At 30.8% G+C, this 21,514-nt stretch overlaps 4 protein-coding genes and 2 long non-coding RNA genes across 8 annotated transcripts in view; 4 read left to right on the top strand and 2 right to left on the bottom strand.

The window, feature by feature from the left end:
- The first annotated feature begins 77 nt into the window (after positions 1–77).
- On the top strand, positions 78–1,512 carry LOC108738480 (ubiquitin thioesterase otubain-like). The gene is made up of 4 exons (XM_018471907.2): positions 78–396; positions 460–759; positions 812–997; positions 1,051–1,512. Exons 1-4 carry the CDS (start codon positions 292–294, stop codon positions 1,267–1,269), a joined length of 810 nt encoding a protein of 269 aa, XP_018327409.1. The 5' UTR covers positions 78–291; the 3' UTR covers positions 1,270–1,512.
- A 290-nt stretch (positions 1,513–1,802) lies between these two features.
- LOC108738496 (spermatogenesis-associated protein 5) lies at positions 1,803–4,681 on the top strand. The gene is made up of 6 exons (XM_018471932.1): positions 1,803–2,436; positions 2,487–2,826; positions 2,893–3,688; positions 3,746–3,965; positions 4,016–4,374; positions 4,436–4,681. Exons 1-6 carry the CDS (start codon positions 2,076–2,078, stop codon positions 4,655–4,657), a joined length of 2,298 nt encoding a protein of 765 aa, XP_018327434.1. The 5' UTR covers positions 1,803–2,075; the 3' UTR covers positions 4,658–4,681.
- Positions 4,682–4,920: 239 nt separating this feature from the next.
- On the top strand, positions 4,921–7,417 carry LOC108738497 (protein FAM114A2). The gene is made up of 3 exons (XM_018471933.1): positions 4,921–6,953; positions 7,013–7,133; positions 7,193–7,417. Exons 1-3 carry the CDS (start codon positions 5,116–5,118, stop codon positions 7,265–7,267), a joined length of 2,034 nt encoding a protein of 677 aa, XP_018327435.1. The 5' UTR covers positions 4,921–5,115; the 3' UTR covers positions 7,268–7,417.
- A 574-nt stretch (positions 7,418–7,991) lies between these two features.
- Positions 7,992–10,871, top strand: LOC108738498 (conserved oligomeric Golgi complex subunit 8). The gene is made up of 5 exons (XM_018471934.2): positions 7,992–8,301; positions 8,362–8,834; positions 9,539–9,752; positions 9,820–9,986; positions 10,044–10,871. The coding sequence occupies exons 1-5, from the start codon at positions 8,247–8,249 to the stop codon at positions 10,809–10,811; spliced, it is 1,677 nt and encodes a 558-aa protein (XP_018327436.1). The 5' UTR covers positions 7,992–8,246; the 3' UTR covers positions 10,812–10,871.
- The window catches only part of LOC108738504, a 14,172-nt gene continuing 3,314 nt past the window's right edge, over positions 10,657–21,514 (bottom strand). Inside the window, exons 4-8 of one of the 3 annotated variants that reach the window (XR_001937992.2) lie at positions 20,176–20,257; positions 16,780–16,888; positions 12,830–12,979; positions 12,311–12,568; positions 10,657–10,677 (exon numbers count right to left, since the gene is read on the bottom strand). This is a non-coding gene — a long non-coding RNA (uncharacterized LOC108738504). The remainder of the gene's footprint in view (positions 10,678–12,310; positions 12,569–12,829; positions 12,980–16,779; positions 16,889–20,175; positions 20,258–21,514) is intronic. The other 2 variants (XR_001937994.2, XR_001937993.2) reach the window with 2 other exon arrangements.
- On the bottom strand, positions 13,070–15,096 carry LOC112905909. The gene is made up of 2 exons (XR_003232078.1): positions 14,868–15,096; positions 13,070–13,771 (listed from the first exon to the last, which is right to left on the bottom strand). It is a non-coding gene; the product is annotated as an uncharacterized LOC112905909 (long non-coding RNA).

The raw sequence follows: 21,514 nt of genomic DNA, 5'->3' as shown, positions 1-21,514 counted from the left end.
AACCAGTAGTTCATTTGAATCACTCATCTAAAACTTTCTACCACTTTCCAACATCATTGAGCATAAGTGGCATAAGATATATCATGTACACTGATACATTATATGAATGTGTATGAATTGTATGTGACGAGTATTTCGGAATCATGAACATCATGAATCCATCTCAGAAAAGCTTTGATGATTTAATATAAAGATCGTAGTAGATTTAGATCAAATGACAAGTGCATTTTCTATTGAACAAAAAAGCTTATTAAATTAATAAAGGGTTAAAATTTCATCTTTGTAAACAGCATGGGCGATGAACTACAAAAGTCACCATTAAAAAAGGAAGGTGATGAACAGGCTGTTAATCAGGACGATCTTATTCTTCAACAACAACGTCAGATAGAGCGTGAAGTAAAAATTATTTTGAAAATGTTTTTTTTTACATAAATTAAAATTTACAATTTCGTTTTGTAGATTTCTGAAGCTATTCCTCTAGTAGGCGAATTGTGTGAAATTCCGACCCTGGCAAAGGAGTATGCCAGTGACGATATCTATTTGGAAAAAATAAAGGATCTCAGCTCAAAATACAGATTTGTTCGAAAAACTCGACCCGATGGGAACTGCTTTTTTCGTTCTTTTAGTTACGCTAATTTAGAAAGACTGTTGTATGATCGCGACGACTTTATTAATTTCTATAAAGTTGCCGAAGCCAGTAAAGATGGCTTAGTGGCTTTAGGGTTTCCCCAATTTACAGTTGAAGATTTCTACGACACTGTAAGAAACTCATTATATGTTTCTTCAATTAAAAGACAATAGGTTTTTACAGTTTATGGAAGTATTAAATCGTATAGGTGATATAAAAAATGTTGAAGAAGCTAAGCAAGAATTACATAGATTATTCAACGATCAAGGTTATTCTGATTACATAGTTGTCTACTTAAGATTACTAACAAGCGGTCAACTTCAAAGAGATCAAGAATTTTATAGCTGCTTTATTGAAGGCGGTAGATCAGTAAGTTTGTCATTTTTTTATATTACATATAATTAATAGTTAAGTTTTTTTAGATAGCAGACTTTTGTCATCAAGAAGTGGAGCCAATGTATAAAGAAAGTGATCACATCCACATTATGGCGGCATGTGCTGCAGTTAACACTGGTTGTCGTGTGGTTTACATGGATCGAACTAACAGTAAAACAGTAACAGAACATGATCTACCAGAAGGAGTCCCACCAAGTATACATTTATTGTATCGCCCAGGACATTACGACATTATTTACCTTTGATTTCCATCGCTTAAAGCTGTTTAATTTTCCATTTTTAAGAACTAGATAATAAATTATTGTGACTCAGATAATTTTTAAATTTATATGAGGCTGATACAAGATAGTTATTTTTATATTTTAGTTGAACGGATAGCAAGAATAACAAAATTTTTACCAATACTACTTCCTTCACTTTTATATGGTATTTTTTGTGGCAGTAGTGTCGATTAATTGTATACAGTAAAAAATAAAAACCTATGAATGTATTTTTTGACGCTTATATTTTCATTTAAAAATAAAATAGATTGAAAATCTTATTGTAACAAGAAGAAATAGATTAACTAAAATTTGATGTAATTTCGAAATGCGCGCCTTAAGTTATGCTTCATAGTTTCATGTATAGATGGCAGTGAATATTCGAAGTTTTCTATGTCAGTACCATTTATAAATATATTCCAAGTATCGTCTACTAATGTAGGGTAAACTTAGATGTCGCTGAGTATCGTCAAAATTTCGGGAGTTTTAAATCTATTTTTAGTGTCTACCCCCCTCCCCAAACAATAGAAACTTCATGACCACGTGCAACACGCAAACAGCTGACGGTCCCAAATCCTAACCTTGCAGTAACTTATTGTATATTAATAATGTACTGCAAGTAATAAAATTAGTTGTGACGATTAATTTAAATGTAACTGCTATCAAACTACTTCTGTAATTTAGATTCTTAAACGGTTTGCTTGGTTATTAAAACACATGTTGGTGGAAATATTGTGTTCATTTGTTTAAAAAAAGGCGTTTATTGTTTGTATCTTATAACTGTTATTGAAATGCCGCCAAAAAAAACTCAGTTTTTTGAATGTGCTGTTTGCGGTGTTATCATTGCTCAGAAGTACAGAGAGCAACACGAAACTACTTGTCCATGTTCTCCTTCCAACATATCTTACCCTTTTGTTTATAAAAATAGTTTATATGGAAATATAGAATTAAAATCCGACAAAGAAACAAACAATTCTTCAATAAATGATGAATTTGTTGTGTTTTTAAGTCAATCCATAATACAAATATGTGGTTTAAGTATAGGTGAATGGGCGTTAATAGAAATATTAGGAAAAAATGCTTCCCCTTTCGCAAAACTGGTATGGCCTTCAAGTGAAAAATCACTTACATCTATTATATTAACTAAAAAAGGTGCGCATCATTTACAATCTAGTCAAAAGTATTATGTCTTAAATTTTTAGGAATGGATATTTTCTCAGGTCAAGATTCTGATTTCGTAAAACTTTCAAAATTAAATTGCAAAGCAGATGCCAAAGAGATTACCATAATCCCGATAAATAATCTCAATATTCAAATCTCACCGGAATTAATTAATAGAATACAAAATATCTATCTAAACAAATTGTTAACAGTGGGAAATACAATCAACGTCTTATTTTTTGGAAAAACTATTCACTTTAAAATTGTACACATTAATAGCTTCGAATCTACAATAGAAGACGAATTCAAGAAATTATCAATTGTCGAAAATACTTCTGTTTTTTTCAATGTTTGTAATAAAACCAAATGGAAATTATTTTGGTAAGTTTGACTAAAAAATAATACTCAATTTTTTTAAATTTCCGCAATTTTTGTCGTTTGTAATAGTACCGAACACGAATTCATCAAAGAAACGTATCCGAAAAACGATTTACAAAATGTAGGCGGTCTAGATAAAGAAATAACCGAAGTTAAAGAACTTTTAAATATTGCATTAGGAAAATCAACATTCATTCCTGGTTTACAAATAATTAGAAGTATTGTCCTATATGGATCACCTGGTACAGGCAAAACACTACTAGCAAACGCGTTAGCAAAAGATAGCGGTGCACATATTGTTAATATCAGTATGATAGAAATTTACAGCAAGAAGGATAATAGTCCAGAAGAAAATGTAAATGACTTTTATAAAGAAGCCGCAACTTGCTTTCCTTCTGTTATTATAATTGATGACATAGATACCCTCTGCCCTGCAAAAACATCAAAACTGAATGAAAATGAAAAACGTATATCGGCTAGTTTGTTCAAAATATTTGAAGATTTGTGGAACACGCAAGACGCTCAAATTTTCGTAATTGCAACAACAAATAAATTAGATTCCATTGACGCGTCTTTGCGAAGAAGTGGACGATTAGACAAAGAAATTGAAATCCCGATTCCTGGTCCCACGGAAAGATTTGAAATTCTTAAGAAAATATTGATAGATACTGCTAACATCTCAGATAAAGAGCTGACTTCTATTACTAGCTCAGCCCATGGTTTCGTAGGTTCAGATTTGAAATCTTTATGTTCCACAGCTGCACTACACGCAGTTAGAATGCAAAATCCTGCAATCACCTTAGAAAACCTGAAGTATGGCTTGACTAAAACTATCCCAAGCGCTATGAGGGAGATACAAATTGAAGTAAGATAAGGTACTTCGATTTTGGGCGGACAATTAATTGGTCTATTACTTCTTCAGGTTCCAAATGTAAAATGGGCAGACATTGGAGGACAAGAAACTTTAAAACTGATTCTAAAACAGTCAGTAGAATGGCCAATAAAGCATCCCGAAATATTTGCGAGGATGGGTGTAACTCCTCCAAAGGGAGTTTTAATGTTTGGGCCTCCTGGATGCTCGAAAACAATGATAGCTAAAGCACTTGCTACAGAAAGCAGTTTAAACTTTATTTCTATAAAAGGTACAATAATGTATCAGTTGTTCCTTATTAATCTTCACTTTTCAGTTTAGGTCCTGAATTGTTTAGCAAATGGGTGGGAGAATCGGAAAGAGCAATTCGAGAGGTGTTTAGGAAAGCTAGGCAAGTTGCCCCGGCGATAATTTTTTTTGACGAAATTGATGCTATTGGTGGTGAAAGATCTTCTGGGAGTACAACCAATGTTCAAGAGCGAGTCTTAACTCAGCTCCTTACAGAACTAGACGGTGTCACTCCACTGGAAGACGTAACCGTTGTTGCAGCAACAAATAGACCCGATCGAATTGACAAGGCACTCTTAAGACCCGGAAGATTGGATAGGATTGTATACGTTCCTCTACCCGACTCCCATACAAGATTAGAGATATTTAAGATAAAGTTGTCCAAAATGCCGGTAATCTAATCTACATAAATTTACTTGTGGGACTGGTTTTACCTATTACGCCCTATTTTAGGTTGTAAATGTAGATATAAACGAACTAGTTGAGAAAACTGAGGTTTACTCTGGTGCTGAAATAAATGCGATCTGTAACGAAGCTGCTATGAAAGCGCTAGAAGAAGATCTCCAAACAACAAAAATCGAAATGAAACATTTCTTGGCCGCACTAAAACTTATTATCCCACGTACTACTGAAAGTTTGATTAAAACTTATACATCTTTTATAAAACAAAGCTGAATAAAACGATACTTTTATATATTTTATTGTGTTTAGTTAAAAGAATTGTTAGCTGTTATTATTAATAACTTTCGACTTTATTAGTTTCTGTAAATTATTCATTGATTTCCGTTGCACATGTAACTTCCGAACCGATGCACTTAAAACTCATCTTTAATCTTATTCCCTTATAGAATATGAAAACTCATAAACCTCCCTTACCTATGCTCATAGACGTAAGTTAAATGGTATAACGTATTACGTAGTATTATTTTTCTGTGGTCACGTGTATTTATATGTATTTGTACCATAAATGCATATGGTAAAAATGTCAAGTCGAAATCACAGTCTTTGTCAAAAAAATTATTGTTCCAACTTAAAATTTGCAAATTCATTTTTATCACTTTATTATTAGTCGTTTAAGTTCTACATACTGTTTGCCAAGTCCATTTGACGATTAAAAAATATAAGAGTAAAATATGGAAACGTCAGATAGTGACTGCTTTGAAAGTGCAGATGAAGACATTAGTGAAGAAAGCTCTCCTAGAGCAGGCCCCCATAAAACTTCTTCAAATATAAATTCCCTAAATGTAAGAGAAGATCAGATTTCAAACAACAGAACAGTCTGCTTGGAGGAAAATAAACTTCTAAATGATCATGTTGAAGAGGACATAACAGAAAACAATATAATAACAAACTGTTTAACAAAAGATAATAACAATAGTCTACAGTTTCGTCAAAATATTGAACTAGACACTGCTGATACTTCCAATTTGCTCAAGCAAGATAATGAAGAAATCGTAGATACTAAATTCAGTAGTGATGTAAGTGCATGGGAAAATAAGCAGTGGGATAAAACAGATCATATTACTGTTAAAGATACTAAGAAGCAATTATCTGAAGCAAGTGTAGAAGAAGTTAACACCAACAAAAATCTACTAACAAAAGAAGATGGCTCTAATAACTTGAAGAAAGAGAGATTACTAGAAAATGAAGACATATGGGAAGATGATTGGTCTAATGAAGCTGAAATAGACATTTATGCTAAAAAAAGTCTGTTAACAAAAGAAAATAACTACTGTAACATAAAAGAAGAAAGCACATTAGAAGAAGATAAAAACAAATGGGACGGTGGAGGGCCTAAAGATAAAACAGAAATTGATACCAAGACAAACCTATTAACAAAAGAAAATAACTTATTAGAGGATAGTAAAGACATATGGGAAGATGATTGGGGTCAATGGGAATCAGTTTCAAATGAAGAAAGTACCTCAAATAAAACTACAGAATCAATATTAACTTCTAATGAGAGTAAACTTAATAGTGGATCATGGGGTGACTGGGGTAGTTGGGGAGTAACTTCTTTGCTTTCTACAGCTTCCTCCAGTGTTTCAACCATCACCAATCAAGTCACACAAGGAATATCGAATGTTTTAGAAAGTGGAATTGGAATACCTGATCCAGAAGAACTTGCAAAAATGAATAAAGAAGAAAAAGAGAGTTCTAATGAAAATATAACTGACAACTTTAAAAATGAAACTGTTCCTGCTGTAGTAGACAATCAATGCCAACCAAGGGCTTTTAACTTTGAAACTTTGCTAACAGGTGTTACTCAGATTACAAAACTGGTAGAAAGCACTAGCAATAAAGTAATTAGTGGTGGCTTAGATACTTTAGAAACAATTGGAAAGAAAACAATGGAAGTATTACAGGAAGGTGACCCAGGTTTAAAGAAGAAACGGGCATTTTTAAGAATGGATTCAGAAAAACTTAATCTTTCCCAAGTTTTAAGAGAAGCAAAAGAAAAATCACAAGAAGAGAATAAAGAGAAAAAGCCCAATAGAAAATATGTTAATTATGAAACTCTCTTTGATGATCACCATGGGTTGGTTCACTTAGAGGCTTTAGAGATGCTCTCAAAACAATGTAACATTAAACTTAGGTCTGTTTTTGAATCATCTTCAAGTGAAGATTTAGTGGAACTACAAGAGACCATTGATCAAATACAGGAACTATGTGAATTACCCGAAGATGATGATGAGCAATTACATGCAGAAGAAGTTGTACAAAAACTTAAAGAATGCATTTCCGAACTGGGTATTTTAATATCATATGATAAATTAATATCTGTCTGGAAAGATGCTGAAATATGGATGAAGAACACCTCCAATCTCAGTTGTAAAGATATCCATGAGAAGGCAATTAACACCTTGGCTCAAGTAACAGTACTTGCAGTAGAACAGTTTCATAAAAGTGCAGAATTGCTACTAACAAAACAACATAGAAGCACTGCAGATGAGGCTGACAGTTTAGTTCAGTAAGTTAGAGCAATTAAGGCTTAAGTTCAATATATGTATTTATTTATACTTATTTTAGGATTACCATCATCCTGACAAGTTTCGTTGGTTACATAGCTTCTGAATTTTGTAAAGCAATGACCAAAGACCAAATGGACAATATAGATGTAAAAAATCAAATAACGAATGTTTACTTTGAGGTACCTATTAATTAAATAACTTATGAAAATCATTTTTACTACCATTTTATATTTTTCAGGCTGCAAACAGCAGTTCATACATTAAGGATGCCTTTAAATTATTAATTCCAGTTATAGAAGTAGGTACATTATAAAAAAAATTTACTTTGTAAATATTTGTAAATTTATTAATTGAAAATGTTAACGTTTGATAAACCTGATTTATATAGGTATGTATGCAAACATAGTGAAATTGTTTTCCTTAATAATAATGATGAATTGGTTTCTCAATTTTAATATTTAAATAATAGTTTTAATTTTAAACATTATCAAAATAAACAAAATCAGAAGAGCTCAGGAACATACTGAAGATATTCAGTTAATTTTATTTTTCAATTTCGCATTACACCGACAGAAAGATTTGAAAAACGTATTTAGGCATGCATTAATTTCATCATGCATCTTTGTACCATATCTGAAATACAGCGATCTGATTGGTTCACTAGTATACCCTCACTGATTTGACGGATACTCTGGATCATATGGTTAAGGTAGGAAAAGACAACACTCACGAGTAAGAAATAAATGGAAGCAATGCTCACTTCATAATCTTATGATTCACTTCGTGAGTGTGTCTTCTCCTACCGTAATCTTATTATTTTAAGCGTATTCGCCAAACCAATAAGGGGATGTTATTGAACCAATCTTAGCACCGCTATGGTGGCGAGATAATATGACAATATTAAAACACGTGTCCCATGCACGGTGTAAGGAACAGAAAAGTACTGTGAATTATAGATTATGCTGAGCACTGTGCACACTACACGGTTGAGGGCACCTATCCACTTCCTCAGGGAATTCCCTATCCTATGGTTGGTAATAAGTACCCTATAATGGGTATAACGTAAAAAAACAGTAGACAACATCTGACAACATATAATATGATAAATAATCAACAAGAATTATGGATAATAACGACGATCACTATGACTGGTTGTAATAAAAAATAATACATGCGGCGACTAATTAAGAGCAAATATATGGTAGGTACCTACAAATAAATAAACATTTTGTGAAAACGATAATAGTTTTCATTAAATTACCGTGTTTATAATAAAAAACGAGAATTTGAAAATGGAGTCAGAAGAAGAACGTTTACAAGATTTACTGTTTCCAGATGGATACCCATGTAGGTTCAATGAAAAATTAAACCTTAATCATAAAAATCCTAACGTACGTAATGTTTCAGCTGAATGGATAGATAGTTCCCCCCTCAAAGATTACATATCAAGAGTAGGGTCTTTAACAGCTGAAGAGTTGCAAAAGGAACCGATAAAATTAAATGATGAGAAGCACCTGTTAGAAGATCAGATTCAAGAATTGGCTGTCTCAAACTATAAAGTGTTCTTAGAGACGGCTCAATGTTCTCAGTCACTATTTGGGCAGTTTACATTAATTGAGAACAAGCTGGGAACATTGTTACTGGACATCCCTCAATTTGAAAAACAATTTGAGAACTTTCTCAATAAAACGAAAGATATAAACAGTATTCGGAAGCTTAATTCACTCACACTTACCAGAAATGCCCAATTACTCGAAATTTTAGAACTACCACAGCTAATGGAGTCTTTCATAAACGGAGGCTTTTATGAAGATGCATTAGAGTTAGCGTCCTATGTTAGGAGACTATGTTTCAAACGATCTGACATACAAATATTAAAGGTGGGTATTTTACACATTAAAAACATTTTCTTATGATCGGACACAACTTAAAACTTACTACGTGGACAATTTTCATTAAATACTGACAACGCAGGAACAGGAACAGGAACAGGTTAATCAATGAGAGTTATAAATTAGAAGTTTTATTAAATCTAGCTTAACTATTGTTAATTAGAAATGTTAAACACTATATAGGTACCTGTTATAATTCTAAAGGGTAGATTTTCAGGCACTTCAAAGTCTTCAACAGTACTTATACACTTTACTCACAACACCCCACTCCCAATGTATTGCTTGCCAACTAAATGTATCTTCACAAAATTGTTTATTGTAAATGATTTGAACACGGATAAATTCTGCTTAATTTATACATCAGATAAGCACCCATTATTCACAAAATATAAAGTACAATTAATGTTCAATTCACAAGAACCGTCCCTCAATAATTTCCGTTACAAAAATCTTTTCAAACTGACGCCTGTCATTGTAATTTCCCCACATTTTCAACGCAAAGTTGCCAAATACTCTCAAATAATTTGGTAATACAAAAAACACAAAGATACTATTTATAAATTAGGAAACACAAAATTCATCAGTTTTTGACCATTTGCGTTACGTAATTTATAAACAGCCCTACACATAAATGCTGGCACCTACTATTCTTACTTGAATTTCTAAGGGATTCGACGTGTTACTTCTTTTAGGCAATAAAGGACGACGTCGAAAAACTGTGGTTGGTCATGTTAAATAAATTATTAGAACAGTTACGATTAGGTATTCAGCTTCCAAAGTGTCTTCAGTTGGTCGCCTATTTAAGGCGAATGGAGATATTCTCTGAATCAGAACTTCGCATGAAATTTTTACAAACTCGCAACACATGGCTAAATAACTGTTTAAATTCTATTCCAAATGATGACCGTAAGACACTAAAAAAATGTTTGTAGAATTACAATCAGTTTAAGTATTCATTAAAATGATTTTATAGCTTATCATCATCTTACAAAAACAATTGAGGTAACCAGGGTTAACTTATTCAGTATAGTTACCCAATATAAAGCAATATTTAATGATGATGAGCATGGTCCTTTAGCCTCCCCCAGGAACCAATTAACTAATTGCAATATAATATTTTTCAGTTGGATATCGGACAGGGTAATTTTATTAATACGGAGTTTTATTTTTATTTATCCTACAAGCGTTCGTCTCTAGGTGTCGATTTTTCTTAAAACATTGGAAGAAGATTTGGATCGCGGAGTGTCACCTTTGGACACGGTTTTGGGACAGAGCATGTATTTCGGATTATCATTTAGTCGGGTAGGATGTGATTTTAGGTCCTTGATGGTGCCAATCTTTGTTAAAACGATAAAAAGTGCCTTCAAAGAGTCAGTATTAAAGGCAACGACTAATTTCGAAAAAAACATAGAAAGGTTTACGTTCATCAACAAAGTTCACTCAAACATTACATGGAAAGGTAAAGATGTCGACCCAGCACGACCTCCGGAAACTTTGCTGGAATTTTATCCTCTTGCCGAGTACTTGAATCAAATTTTGATTGTTTTTAACGAACTACGATCCTGCCTACCCTTCGCAATTATAGAAGAGATCATGTCGTGCTTGGAAGAGTCTCTTCTCGTCATTTCGAACTTGATCCTTATTTTATATAATGCGGAACATCAAGCGTTTTCGGCAAATTCAAAAGAATCCTTCAGCAGATTTTGTATGTGCTTTGCAGACGATTTGATCTCTTATTTGCAAAAATGTTTGCACACGATTTTTCCACCCAACAGCGTTGCCACATATCTTGGAGTTTCCGTGCAAACTCTACAAAAAGACGGTCTTCTAACTATAAACAAGAGTAAAGTTATAGACCCCATCAAACTTCTACTACCACCTAAAATTGATCCAATTTTGGACAAAATTCAAAATGAAGATGTAAAACCAAAAATTAACAATGAAAAAGAAGAGGATACCAATTAAAGTACATGAAATGTATTATAGATTTATGTTTAATAAAAATAATGCTTTGAAATACTTTGATACTGTATTTTTATAACACTACGTTAGCATTCAAAATACTTGTGATAAAAAATAAGATAGGTTTTACAGACATAACACATTTTCTCTACAATATTTATTAGGTTTAAAAGAAGAAAAACGTCTTTCAAACAGACAAAAAATACAAAAGGACTATTTCATATAACCGTTAATGAAAGTAAAAAAGCAAGTTCATAAAACAAATGCCATAGAATTTATTGTTTTATATTATTAAAAAAATAAGAAGGCTAACACAAGATGTGATCAATTTTGTTTCCAATCTTTAGCTTTTGAGGTTATTTATTTTTATTTACCTAAATATTATTTATTAATTATTGTCAGTCTATTGGCTGGTCAGATATACTAGAGGCAGAAACAGGAGTTAAGAGGAGTAGAGGTAGACCTAGATTAAATTATTATTGGCGAATAGTTAAAGATGTAGGATGTTCTAGTTTTAGGGAAATACAAAGATTAGCTCAGGATAGGAAAGAGTGAAGGTGCGTATCCAACCAGTCTTAAGACTGACGACTTTATGATCACGGTGATTATTTTCTATTCAACTGTTATTAATGAAATTTATTTTATCACTTCTAAAAAAGTTAAATATATTGGACTGAAATTATAACTAAAAGACGTTTTCCAATAACTGATTGAGGTTTACAGATTTTTATGATACTTATACGTGTTTATTTGTTTTTTGCACATTAATCTTATAAAATAAACCACTTTTTGTGTAAATATTTTACTTTCCCGGTTATTTTTTAAAAAATCGGCACTAGACTGGTAAAGAGTGCTTAGAAATGATGTTAGTTTCTGATTGGGTCATATGCAACAGTCATTTAGCACACCGAAAATGGCCGATTGAGGGACTCCTTGCATTTTGTAGGTAAGAAATATAAAAATTTTGACTAAAAATATTTGCTGAAAGTCATGCAATTGCGGAAATTTTATCGATAAATATTGCTGATTACGATGTGCATATAGTTTTTTTTCGGAAATAACTTTTTTCTCAAAATTTCTGCCAAACCTCTCCACGGTCATAGCCAAGTACAAATAAATTATTTAACGTAAAAAATCCATTCAATATCACAAAACTCGACCTAATTCGCCCTTTGCAACTAATTCTGATGATATTTCAAAAAGAATTAAAGCACTGTAATTGTTTTGTACAGAAAATTATGGTTACGAGCTACTAATGGGTGGTGTTAACACGAGCCACCTTGCTAACAGTTTTTATCATGATACCACCAGCTTAACTGCAACAATTTTAAAGGATACATTGGACAAAGCAACTTTTCTACGGCAATGGCAGATTTTCTTGTCCTCATTTTGATTAGAAGTATTCGGACCACAAGGTAGGATTTTTGAAATAAAATAAAAATGTATTTTGATACAATTGCATTCTTTTTATAATAATGTCAAAACAAAAGAAGATGACTTACCTAACACTATATATTTTCGAATGAACAGCATTTTTCTAGAGATTTAAGAGATTCAATATAAATTGATAAACCTAACGAATACAGAACAACCAATATAACTGATCATTTCTTATTACATAGTGAACAACACAAAGCAATGTTAACTTACTGTCTTGAAAGAAAACTAATACCACAATCGTCTGTTTTCCTGTGTTGTTCAACTATTCTATACTCATCTTTTGATTTATGCTCATTTGTTTGCCATTGATCTTTCTTTTCCTAAAACAGATACAGGTGAAGTAGCACTTGTAGTCAAAATTTAAAATTAATTAATAAAGACTATTTACTTATTATGCGATTCAAAAGGATTTAATCGCTTTTACATATTATGAGACTTGACTATATGATTATGTTATAATTCAGAAACTATACGAGAACTTTGTAAGTGCTTTTCACTACTACTTTTCACACCAAATAATTATTGCATTTCCTAAATTCTAACAAGACTTACGATTTACAATGTGTTACAAAAACACTTACTTTTTAATTGATGATTTTAACCAATTGCTGGATTACTTTTCCATCTTTGTAAGTCATTGGGTCTTGTTCGATATCGGTTTCCACAGCTCTTGATTGGGAGGGTGGTTAGACGGTTGGGATAATCGTGTTGTAACGTGATGTTCATGAAACCTGAAAGAAAGGCAGCCTACAGAACCTTGGAAGTGTAAAGTGTATTCTCTGTGTTATATGTACAGAGAAAGAGTTATATACAATGTGTTAAGTGTTTTGTTTAGATATATATCACTGCCTAAATTGTTTGTGTTCATATCTGTACTTATTAAAAGCGACGTTAGTATATTATTTTTGCCTTTTACAAGAAACCACCAAGCTATGAAGATGTTCCCTAAATAAGGACGAAACATGGACGTTACAGTAATTATAAAAATCGTTAAAGCAATAAAATATATTAGAATGTAATGTTAGTAACATAAATTAAATTAAATAAGTGCAATTCATTTTATACAACTATTAATTATGTATCAAGCACTTCCCTCTTTTTCAACTGTTGATTAAAAGTCAGAATAAAAAGAAAAAAGTTTTCTTTTACTGTAAAAACGACCATCCACCATTCTCCTTAATTACAAGACTTTATCATGGCATGTTAATCAACATAACGCGTTTTATTTTCAAAATATAAATATATATGGAAGGAAAATTAGTTGGAAAAGTGCCCTTACTACTGTTTATTTCCTATAATTAAATAAATATTAGAAAAGATGATATTCCAACTAATTCTGTTTTATAAGTATTTATGTTAGGAAAAAAAGATTTTTAGATTGTTCTATTACAATTGTTGAACCAATATTGAAATAAAGTAATGATTTTATGGTAAAGGTAGATTTTTTAACAAGGATCAGATCATAGATCAAAAGGTACAGTTTAAATTTAACAACAAACAATGGTAGTCACTTGTTTTATTACCTATAGTNTTAAATACAATGTCGGAATGTTTAAATAATTAACACCTTATCTTATAACATCTCCCTCTTTCGAAATAACAAACTTTATCCATTTAAAACACCTTTTAAATGGTGTTTGTTTTACTTATTAGTGATTATTTCAATAATTTAATTTAGTTTTATTGATATAGAACCAATTATAAATCTTTTGAAAACATTTTAAAAAACGATAAATGCCGTAATTCTTGTCATTTGATGGAAAAGTCGTTAAAAAAAAGAACGCCGAAACAATAAAAAGCGTTCTTCAATTATAAAAGCGACGATACATAAAACTAAGGCGGCTTAGAAATGATCGTCATTCGTACGAGGTTGACGTCACTCATTTTTCATACAAAAATGGTTGCCTTCTGAAGCCATTGCATGAAGTAGGTAAGAAATTAAAAAATATAAGTTAATTAATTTTGCTGGGAGTCATAAAACTGTCTAAATCTTATCATTAAATATTACTGATTAAGATGTGCATATACGTATTTTCGGTAATTGAATTTTTTTGTTATATTTTTGACTATACTTACTCGGTCACAGTCGATGTCCTTGGGATTTGTTAATTTTTTCAAAAATTGCCAAATTTGTAAATTGCAACAATTTGCAATTTGTAATTTCTGTAAAATAATATATTCACTGTTAAATACAGTGTCTATGATCCTCTTGGTTATGTTGTTCAATTTGAATCTACCTGCATCTTTCAATTACAAAGCATGTGTGATAGGTTTTGTATAAAACTTAATGGGAAACATTTAAACGATATATAAATCGAGTGATTTGTCAAATACAAACGGTTTTTTACGATATCTTCAGACAAATTAAGGTATTTTCGTATTTTTTTCAGAAAGTGGAAGTTAACGAGATATCAACAAATTACTGTTGGTTTGGGCCCCATTCCATACTATTTTCATATTGTTCTATTGAAATTCCTGAACTATCTTAACAACATTGGAGTGAAGTAACGATTTTGGCATGAAAATTGGTATTTTAACTAGCAGGATCCGATCAAAGATCAAAAGGTACATTTTAAATTTCACAATCGAACTGCTTCTGGTAGTCACTTGTTTTATTACCTATAGTTTTTATTTGTTTATGAACATATCATTTCGTAACAAATGAATAATAAAAATTGCGTTCATGATTACAAAAAAGGACCAAAGATTGGACAAGTGAAACAACATCAGCTATCATAAATTTAAAAAGCCAATTGCTTTTCTAGAGTTGTTTCAACTGATTGATTTTAAGTAATGGTCATCATTACTATTCAGTTGTCAATTTGAAATGTTGAGCTATGAAATATCTAATAATATATTTCTGCATAATTATGAATGAACTTTTTCCTTAAAGTGAAGAAATTTTTACTTTTTTAAGTAAGGTGTGGTAAGTCATAATATGCCTTTTAATTTGATAAAAAATTGCATGAAAACATGAAAAAACGTTTTCTAAATATTAAAGTATCTTCATTAATTTGCCCCTTCAAAGTGCAAAATTCTTTTTCTATTTAAATATGTAATTAGAGAATCAAGGTAACCTAACCTAACCGAATTTGCAAGAAAGGGAAAAACAAACTGAGCACCTTAAATTAGGTTATAGTTAGTTTAAATAAAGTTTATTAAGAATTGATTTTTTTTTATCTAACTATATATTTAATTAAACAGAAAAATAGTATTGCACTTCGATAAGGCAAAATATTAAGAATATATATTTTGATGAGTTAGAAACATTTTTTTTAAATACAATGTCGGAATGTTTAAATAATTAACACCTTATCTTATAACATCTCCCTCTTTCGAAATAACAAACTTTATCCATTTAAAACACCTTTTAAATGGTGTTTGTTTTACTTATTAGTGATTATTTCAATAATTTAATTTAGTTTTATTGATATAGAACCAATTATAAATCTTTTGAAAACATTTTAAAAAACGATAAATGCCGTAATTCTTGTCATTTGATGGAAAAGTCGTTAAAAAAAAGAACGCCGAAACAATAAAAAGCGTTCTTCAATTATAAAAGCGACGATACATAAAACTAAGGCGGCTTAGAAATGATCGTCATTCGTACGAGGTTGACGTCACTCATTTTTCATACAAAAATGGTTGCCTTCTGAAGCCATTGCATGAAGTAGGTAAGAAATTAAAAAATATAAGTTAATTAATTTTGCTGGGAGTCATAAAACTGTCTAAATCTTATCATTAAATATTACTGATTAAGATGTGCATATACGTATTTTCGGTAATTGAATTTTTTTGTTATATTTTTGACTATACTTACTCGGTCACAGTCGATGTCCTTGGGATTTGTTAATTTTTTCAAAAATTGCCAAATTTGTAAATTGCAACAATTTGCAATTTGTAATTTCTGTAAAATAATATATTCACTGTTAAATACAGTGTCTATGATCCTCTTGGTTATGTTGTTCAATTTGAATCTACCTGCATCTTTCAATTACAAAGCATGTGTGATAGGTTTTGTATAAAACTTAATGGGAAACATTTAAACGATATATAAATCGAGTGATTTGTCAAATACAAACGGTTTTTTACGATATCTTCAGACAAATTAAGGTATTTTCGTATTTTTTTCAGAAAGTGGAAGTTAACGAGATATCAACAAATTACTGTTGGTTTGGGCCCCATTCCATACTATTTTCATATTGTTCTATTGAAATTCCTGAACTATCTTAACAACATTGGAGTGAAGTAACGATTTTGGCATGAAAATTGGTATTTTAACTAGCAGGATCCGATCAAAGATCAAAAGGTACATTTTAAATTTCACAATCGAACTGCTTCTGGTAGTCACTTGTTTTATTATAATTTCATTTGTTTCTGAACATTTGTTATTTCGAAAGAAATGAATAATAAAAATTGCGTTTATGATTACAAAAAGGGACTAAAGATTGGACAAGTGAAACGAAATCAGCTATTATCAATTTAAAAAGCCAATTGCTTTTCCAGAGTGGTTTTGATTGATTTTATTTACCATGAGCTTTAAGTGATTGTCTTCATTGCTATTCAGTAGTCAATCATCTTCATTGGGGTTGGTTGGGCCATTAACGAGTTACACTGCAATGTAGTGTGGTTAGTGCGACCTGAAAAATAAAATGAAATAAGTTGTGGTGTCTTGTAATGTGCACTGACTTTAGTACTACACATATTTTTTGTTAACGATTTCTTCTTGAAGTTATTAACAAAAGTAATGCTCTACAAATAGTGTAAAGTGTTGGGTTTCGTTTGAATTATTTGCCTATCATAGTATTGGTGCTAGTGTAATTAATTATTTACAATAAGTTACAAAGAATCTAAGAAGACAAAAGTGACAAAAACTCGTCAAGAAACGAAGAACTCCTAGGACCAATATGGAACATTCTAATAAGGGAGGCAGCAGAATTGAATTACGTACTTAAAAAATCATATTGTGATATGATTTTTGCTCTTTTTTTTTTTAATAAAACCAATTTACTCATTATTTTTTGTCCCATTCCATAATGTTTCACAACTAAATAAAAAAAAAAATGTGTACTTAACACGCAACTGTTTTCTAAATTACAAAGATTCAACAGGTAAAATAAAGATACATGATTTGTCGAAATTATTTCGTTTATTACTATTTGTCTTTGTTCATGATATCAGCTTCCAAAAACATAAAACTCTGGTATTCATTTAACTACTGAAAAGGTGATCTTTGATATCTAATTAATGTATCGTAGGTACAAAATGAAGAGTAAATTTAGTAAAACACTTAATCAAACGATAGAAAGAAAGAAGCTGCTTTCGAACATTATAAAACAAGTGACTTCCAATCATTTTCATTTAATTTTTTTAAAATAAAAGGCAATATGAATATCATACTGCCAGTATATTTAAAAAATAATAAATAATGAAAAATATGCATACAACCAGTATTACAAGAAATTGCACTACAATTTGTAGTCGGTTCGAAAAAAGCCTCTTGCTCTTTTCAATGAATTGTCGTTTTGTTAATTTTTTCTGTTTGGCATTTGTACTGATCAAGTAATTAATTAATTCTTTAATTGTTTACAAAGAACATGTGATTGATTTATGACTTTGTACAAAATTAAACAGAAAAAGCACCTGTCCACTTTGAAATGTTTAGCAAAGAAATGTCTACATTTTTGTCAACTTTTTTCTGCCAAAACCTAAGGCGAAGGTAGTGCTCACGAAATTTTTATCTTTTTAAAAACGATTTTTTATGTAACGTGTGATAAGTCCAAAAAATTACCCTGTAAGTTCCCATTTCATATATAAAATTGCCTCAACTGTGTCGTTTAGCCTTTACGATCTTTATTTTTGTGTTTTGATCGATAAGTCGTAAAAAAAAAGAACTCCAAAACAAAAAATGCGTTCCTCAATTATTATTCTTTTAAAACCGACGATACATAAAACTAAGACGGCTTAGAAATGATCGTCTTTAGTTTGAGGATGACGTCAGTCATTTTTCATGCAAAAATGGCTGCGTTGAGAAGCGGTTGCATAAAATAGGTAAGAAAAAATTGGTCTGAGCACGCTTTGGTCGGTGCTAATACGACTAACTTCCCATTAGATAATACAGTTATTATTGATTCCGTAACTTCATTGTTGTGATTAGATTAGAACGTATTTTAATTAAATTGTTTGTAATTAATTCGTTTTTTTTTTATAAAAAAAAAACGGCTTGACCGATTTCGTTCAAATTTCTTTCAGATCTTCATTATGATAATATCTTTCGAAAAAATTTTGGTTGAGGGCGATATCTCAATCCGTTCTTGAGATATCGAAAACGAAAAAAATGCTGACATACGAACGTACGTACATACGTACGTACGTACATACGTACGTACGTACGTACGTACGTACGTACGTACGTACGTACGTACATACACACATCATCAAAAAAATTGGCTAGCATGCTACTAATATGTTAAAACGTGGAAATATAATGAAAATTCCGATTTCACTTTTCGACCCAATTACAATAACTTCCTAATGGGAAGTTAATTAAAGAATTTTGTTGTAAAATATTTTGCTAGGAGCCATGTAATTGTCTAAATCTTATGATTAATTATTGCTGATTACGATGTGTATAAAGATTTTTTAGATAATTTAATATTTTCTTTGTATTTTTAACTGTGATAACTCAGTCATGGCCGAAGTACTTGGCAATTTATTAAATTTTTTAAAAACTGCTAATTACAATGATTTCCGCGAAGAGCTTCGACATTTTGTAGTTTCCGTAAAATAATTCAGGTTATTAATAAACACTGTAGCTATATGATCGTCTTGGTTATGTTCAATTTGTATTTTAATTACAACGAACGTGTGATAGGTTTTGCATAAAAATTAATGTAAAACATTTAAACAATATATAAATTCGAGTGATTCTTCGAAATTGTAAAAAAAGAAGTGCCAAAACAAATGAAACGTTCTTCAAGTTTTATTAAACAAAAAAGGTACGATAAAAGGACGGCGGCTTTGAAATAATCATGCCTGTCATTTAAGGTTTTGTTATGCAGCCATTGCAAACGTAGGTAAGAAATTCAAAAATTATAACTTACAAAGTTTGTTGGAAATTATGTGATTATCGAAATATAATTAGTAAATATTGCTGATTACGATGTGCATATAGGTTTTCTTGGCAATTCATTTTTTTTCCTACTTTTGTCTATAACTTCCTCAAAGTAAACAACCGATGTTTTTATTGATTATACATCGAAAAACGTTTAGATTTAATAAGATTTAGTCTAATTTGTTAAATACAAACAACTTTTTAAGATATTTTGACACGAATTAAAATTTTCGTGTTCATTTGCAGGAAGTGATAGGTAATTACGAGGTCTTGATAAATTTGCTTTGAATTAGCCTGCTTCCCCTCCTATTCTATTGCAATTTTGAACTAGTTTAACCATGCCGAACTGAAATTGATAAAGGGAAAACATTTTTATGGGTGATAAGAAGGATTTTTAATGGATGTGGACTCGACTGGATTTCATCGAAAGGTAGGATTCATTGATTGTAATTATCAAATTTTTGCTGCTACTAGGTATACTGATTACTTTATTTAATAAGAACATGACAACGAATAGTTGGATTTTCCTAAATTGATACTTTAAAAATAAATTCAAGGTAAATCTCTTCATAAATTTTATGAAACTTCAAATTCTAAGTTATTACCGCTGAAATGTTGATTTACCTATTCATATGTTTCTAGTAGTCACTTGTTTTATAATAACTTTGTTTAATTATGATTTTTTCTCGTTTTTAAATAAATGAATAATAGCAAAAGGGGTCAAACTTTAAAAAAAAAAATTTAATCGGCTATTATTCATTCAAAAAACCTGTTACTTTTTTAAATGAATTTTAAATTATTGATTTTATTTACCATCCGCTTTAGGTGTTTGTCTCCATTGTAATAATGTTCATTGGAGTTTTTGGGGCTCTTGGTACATGAAGTATTCCATGACCTATAAAAAAAAAAGAAAGTTTAGTGCTTTTATAACATATACATTACATTTTAAGAGAAAAAAAAGATAAATGACTAGGTATACCTACTCTTTCTTTTATTTAATGAAAGGGTTTATCCTGTTTTCTCTTTTATTTCTCAAACTTTAAATTTACTTGATGTGTCTTAAATATACCAACTGGTCAGTTGACTAATACTAATCGTAAGGCCAATGTAACAGAAATAAGTACAAGTGTGAACTCAACCTGTGACAACAAAAGCGACCATACTGCCAGTATATTTAAAAAATAATAAATAATGAAAAATATGCATACAACCAGTATTACAAGAAATTGCACTACAATTTGTAGTCGGTTCGAAAAAAGCCTCTTGCTCTTTTCAATGAATTGTCGTTTTGTTAATTTTTTCTGTTTGGCATTTGTACTGATCAAGTAATTAATTAATTCTTTAATTGTTTACAAAGAACATGTGATTGATTTATGACTTTGTACAAAATTAAACAGAAAAAGCACCTGTCCACTTTGAAATGTTTAGCAAAGAAATGTCTACATTTTTGTCAACTTTTTTCTGCCAAAACCTAAGGCGAAGGTAGTGCTCACGAAATTTTTATCTTTTTAAAAACGATTTTTTATGTAACGTGTGATAAGTCCAAAAAATTACCCTGTAAGTTCCCATTTCATATATAAAATTGCCTCAACTGTGTCGTTTAGCCTTTACGATCTTTATTTTTGTGTTTTGATCGATAAGTCGTAAAAAAAAAGAACTCCAAAACAAAAAATGCGTTCCTCAATTATTATTCTTTTAAAACCGACGATACATAAAACTAAGACGGCTTAGAAATGATCGTCTTTAGTTTGAGGATGACGTCAGTCATTTTTCATGCAAAAATGGCTGCGTTGAGAAGCGGTTGCATAAAATAGGTAAGAAAAAATTGGTCTGAGCACGCTTTGGTCGGTGCTAATACGACTAACTTCCCATTAGATAATACAGTTATTATTGATTCCGTAACTTCATTGTTGTGATTAGATTAGAACGTATTTTAATTAAATTGTTTGTAATTAATTCGTTTTTTTTTTATAAAAAAAAAACGGCTTGACCGATTTCGTTCAAATTTCTTTCAGATCTTCATTATGATAATATCTTTCGAAAAAATTTTGGTTGAGGGCGATATCTCAATCCGTTCTTGAGATATCGAAAACGAAAAAAATGCTGACATACGAACGTACGTACATACGTACGTACGTACGTACGTACGTAC

Source organism: Agrilus planipennis, unplaced genomic scaffold, assembly GCF_000699045.2.
Source record: "Agrilus planipennis isolate EAB-ADULT unplaced genomic scaffold, Apla_2.0 scaffold20, whole genome shotgun sequence".
Taxonomy (NCBI): domain Eukaryota; kingdom Metazoa; phylum Arthropoda; class Insecta; order Coleoptera; family Buprestidae; genus Agrilus; species Agrilus planipennis.
Note: the sequence above shows the minus strand (reverse complement) of the source record. Positions and strands in the feature narration are given on the sequence as shown.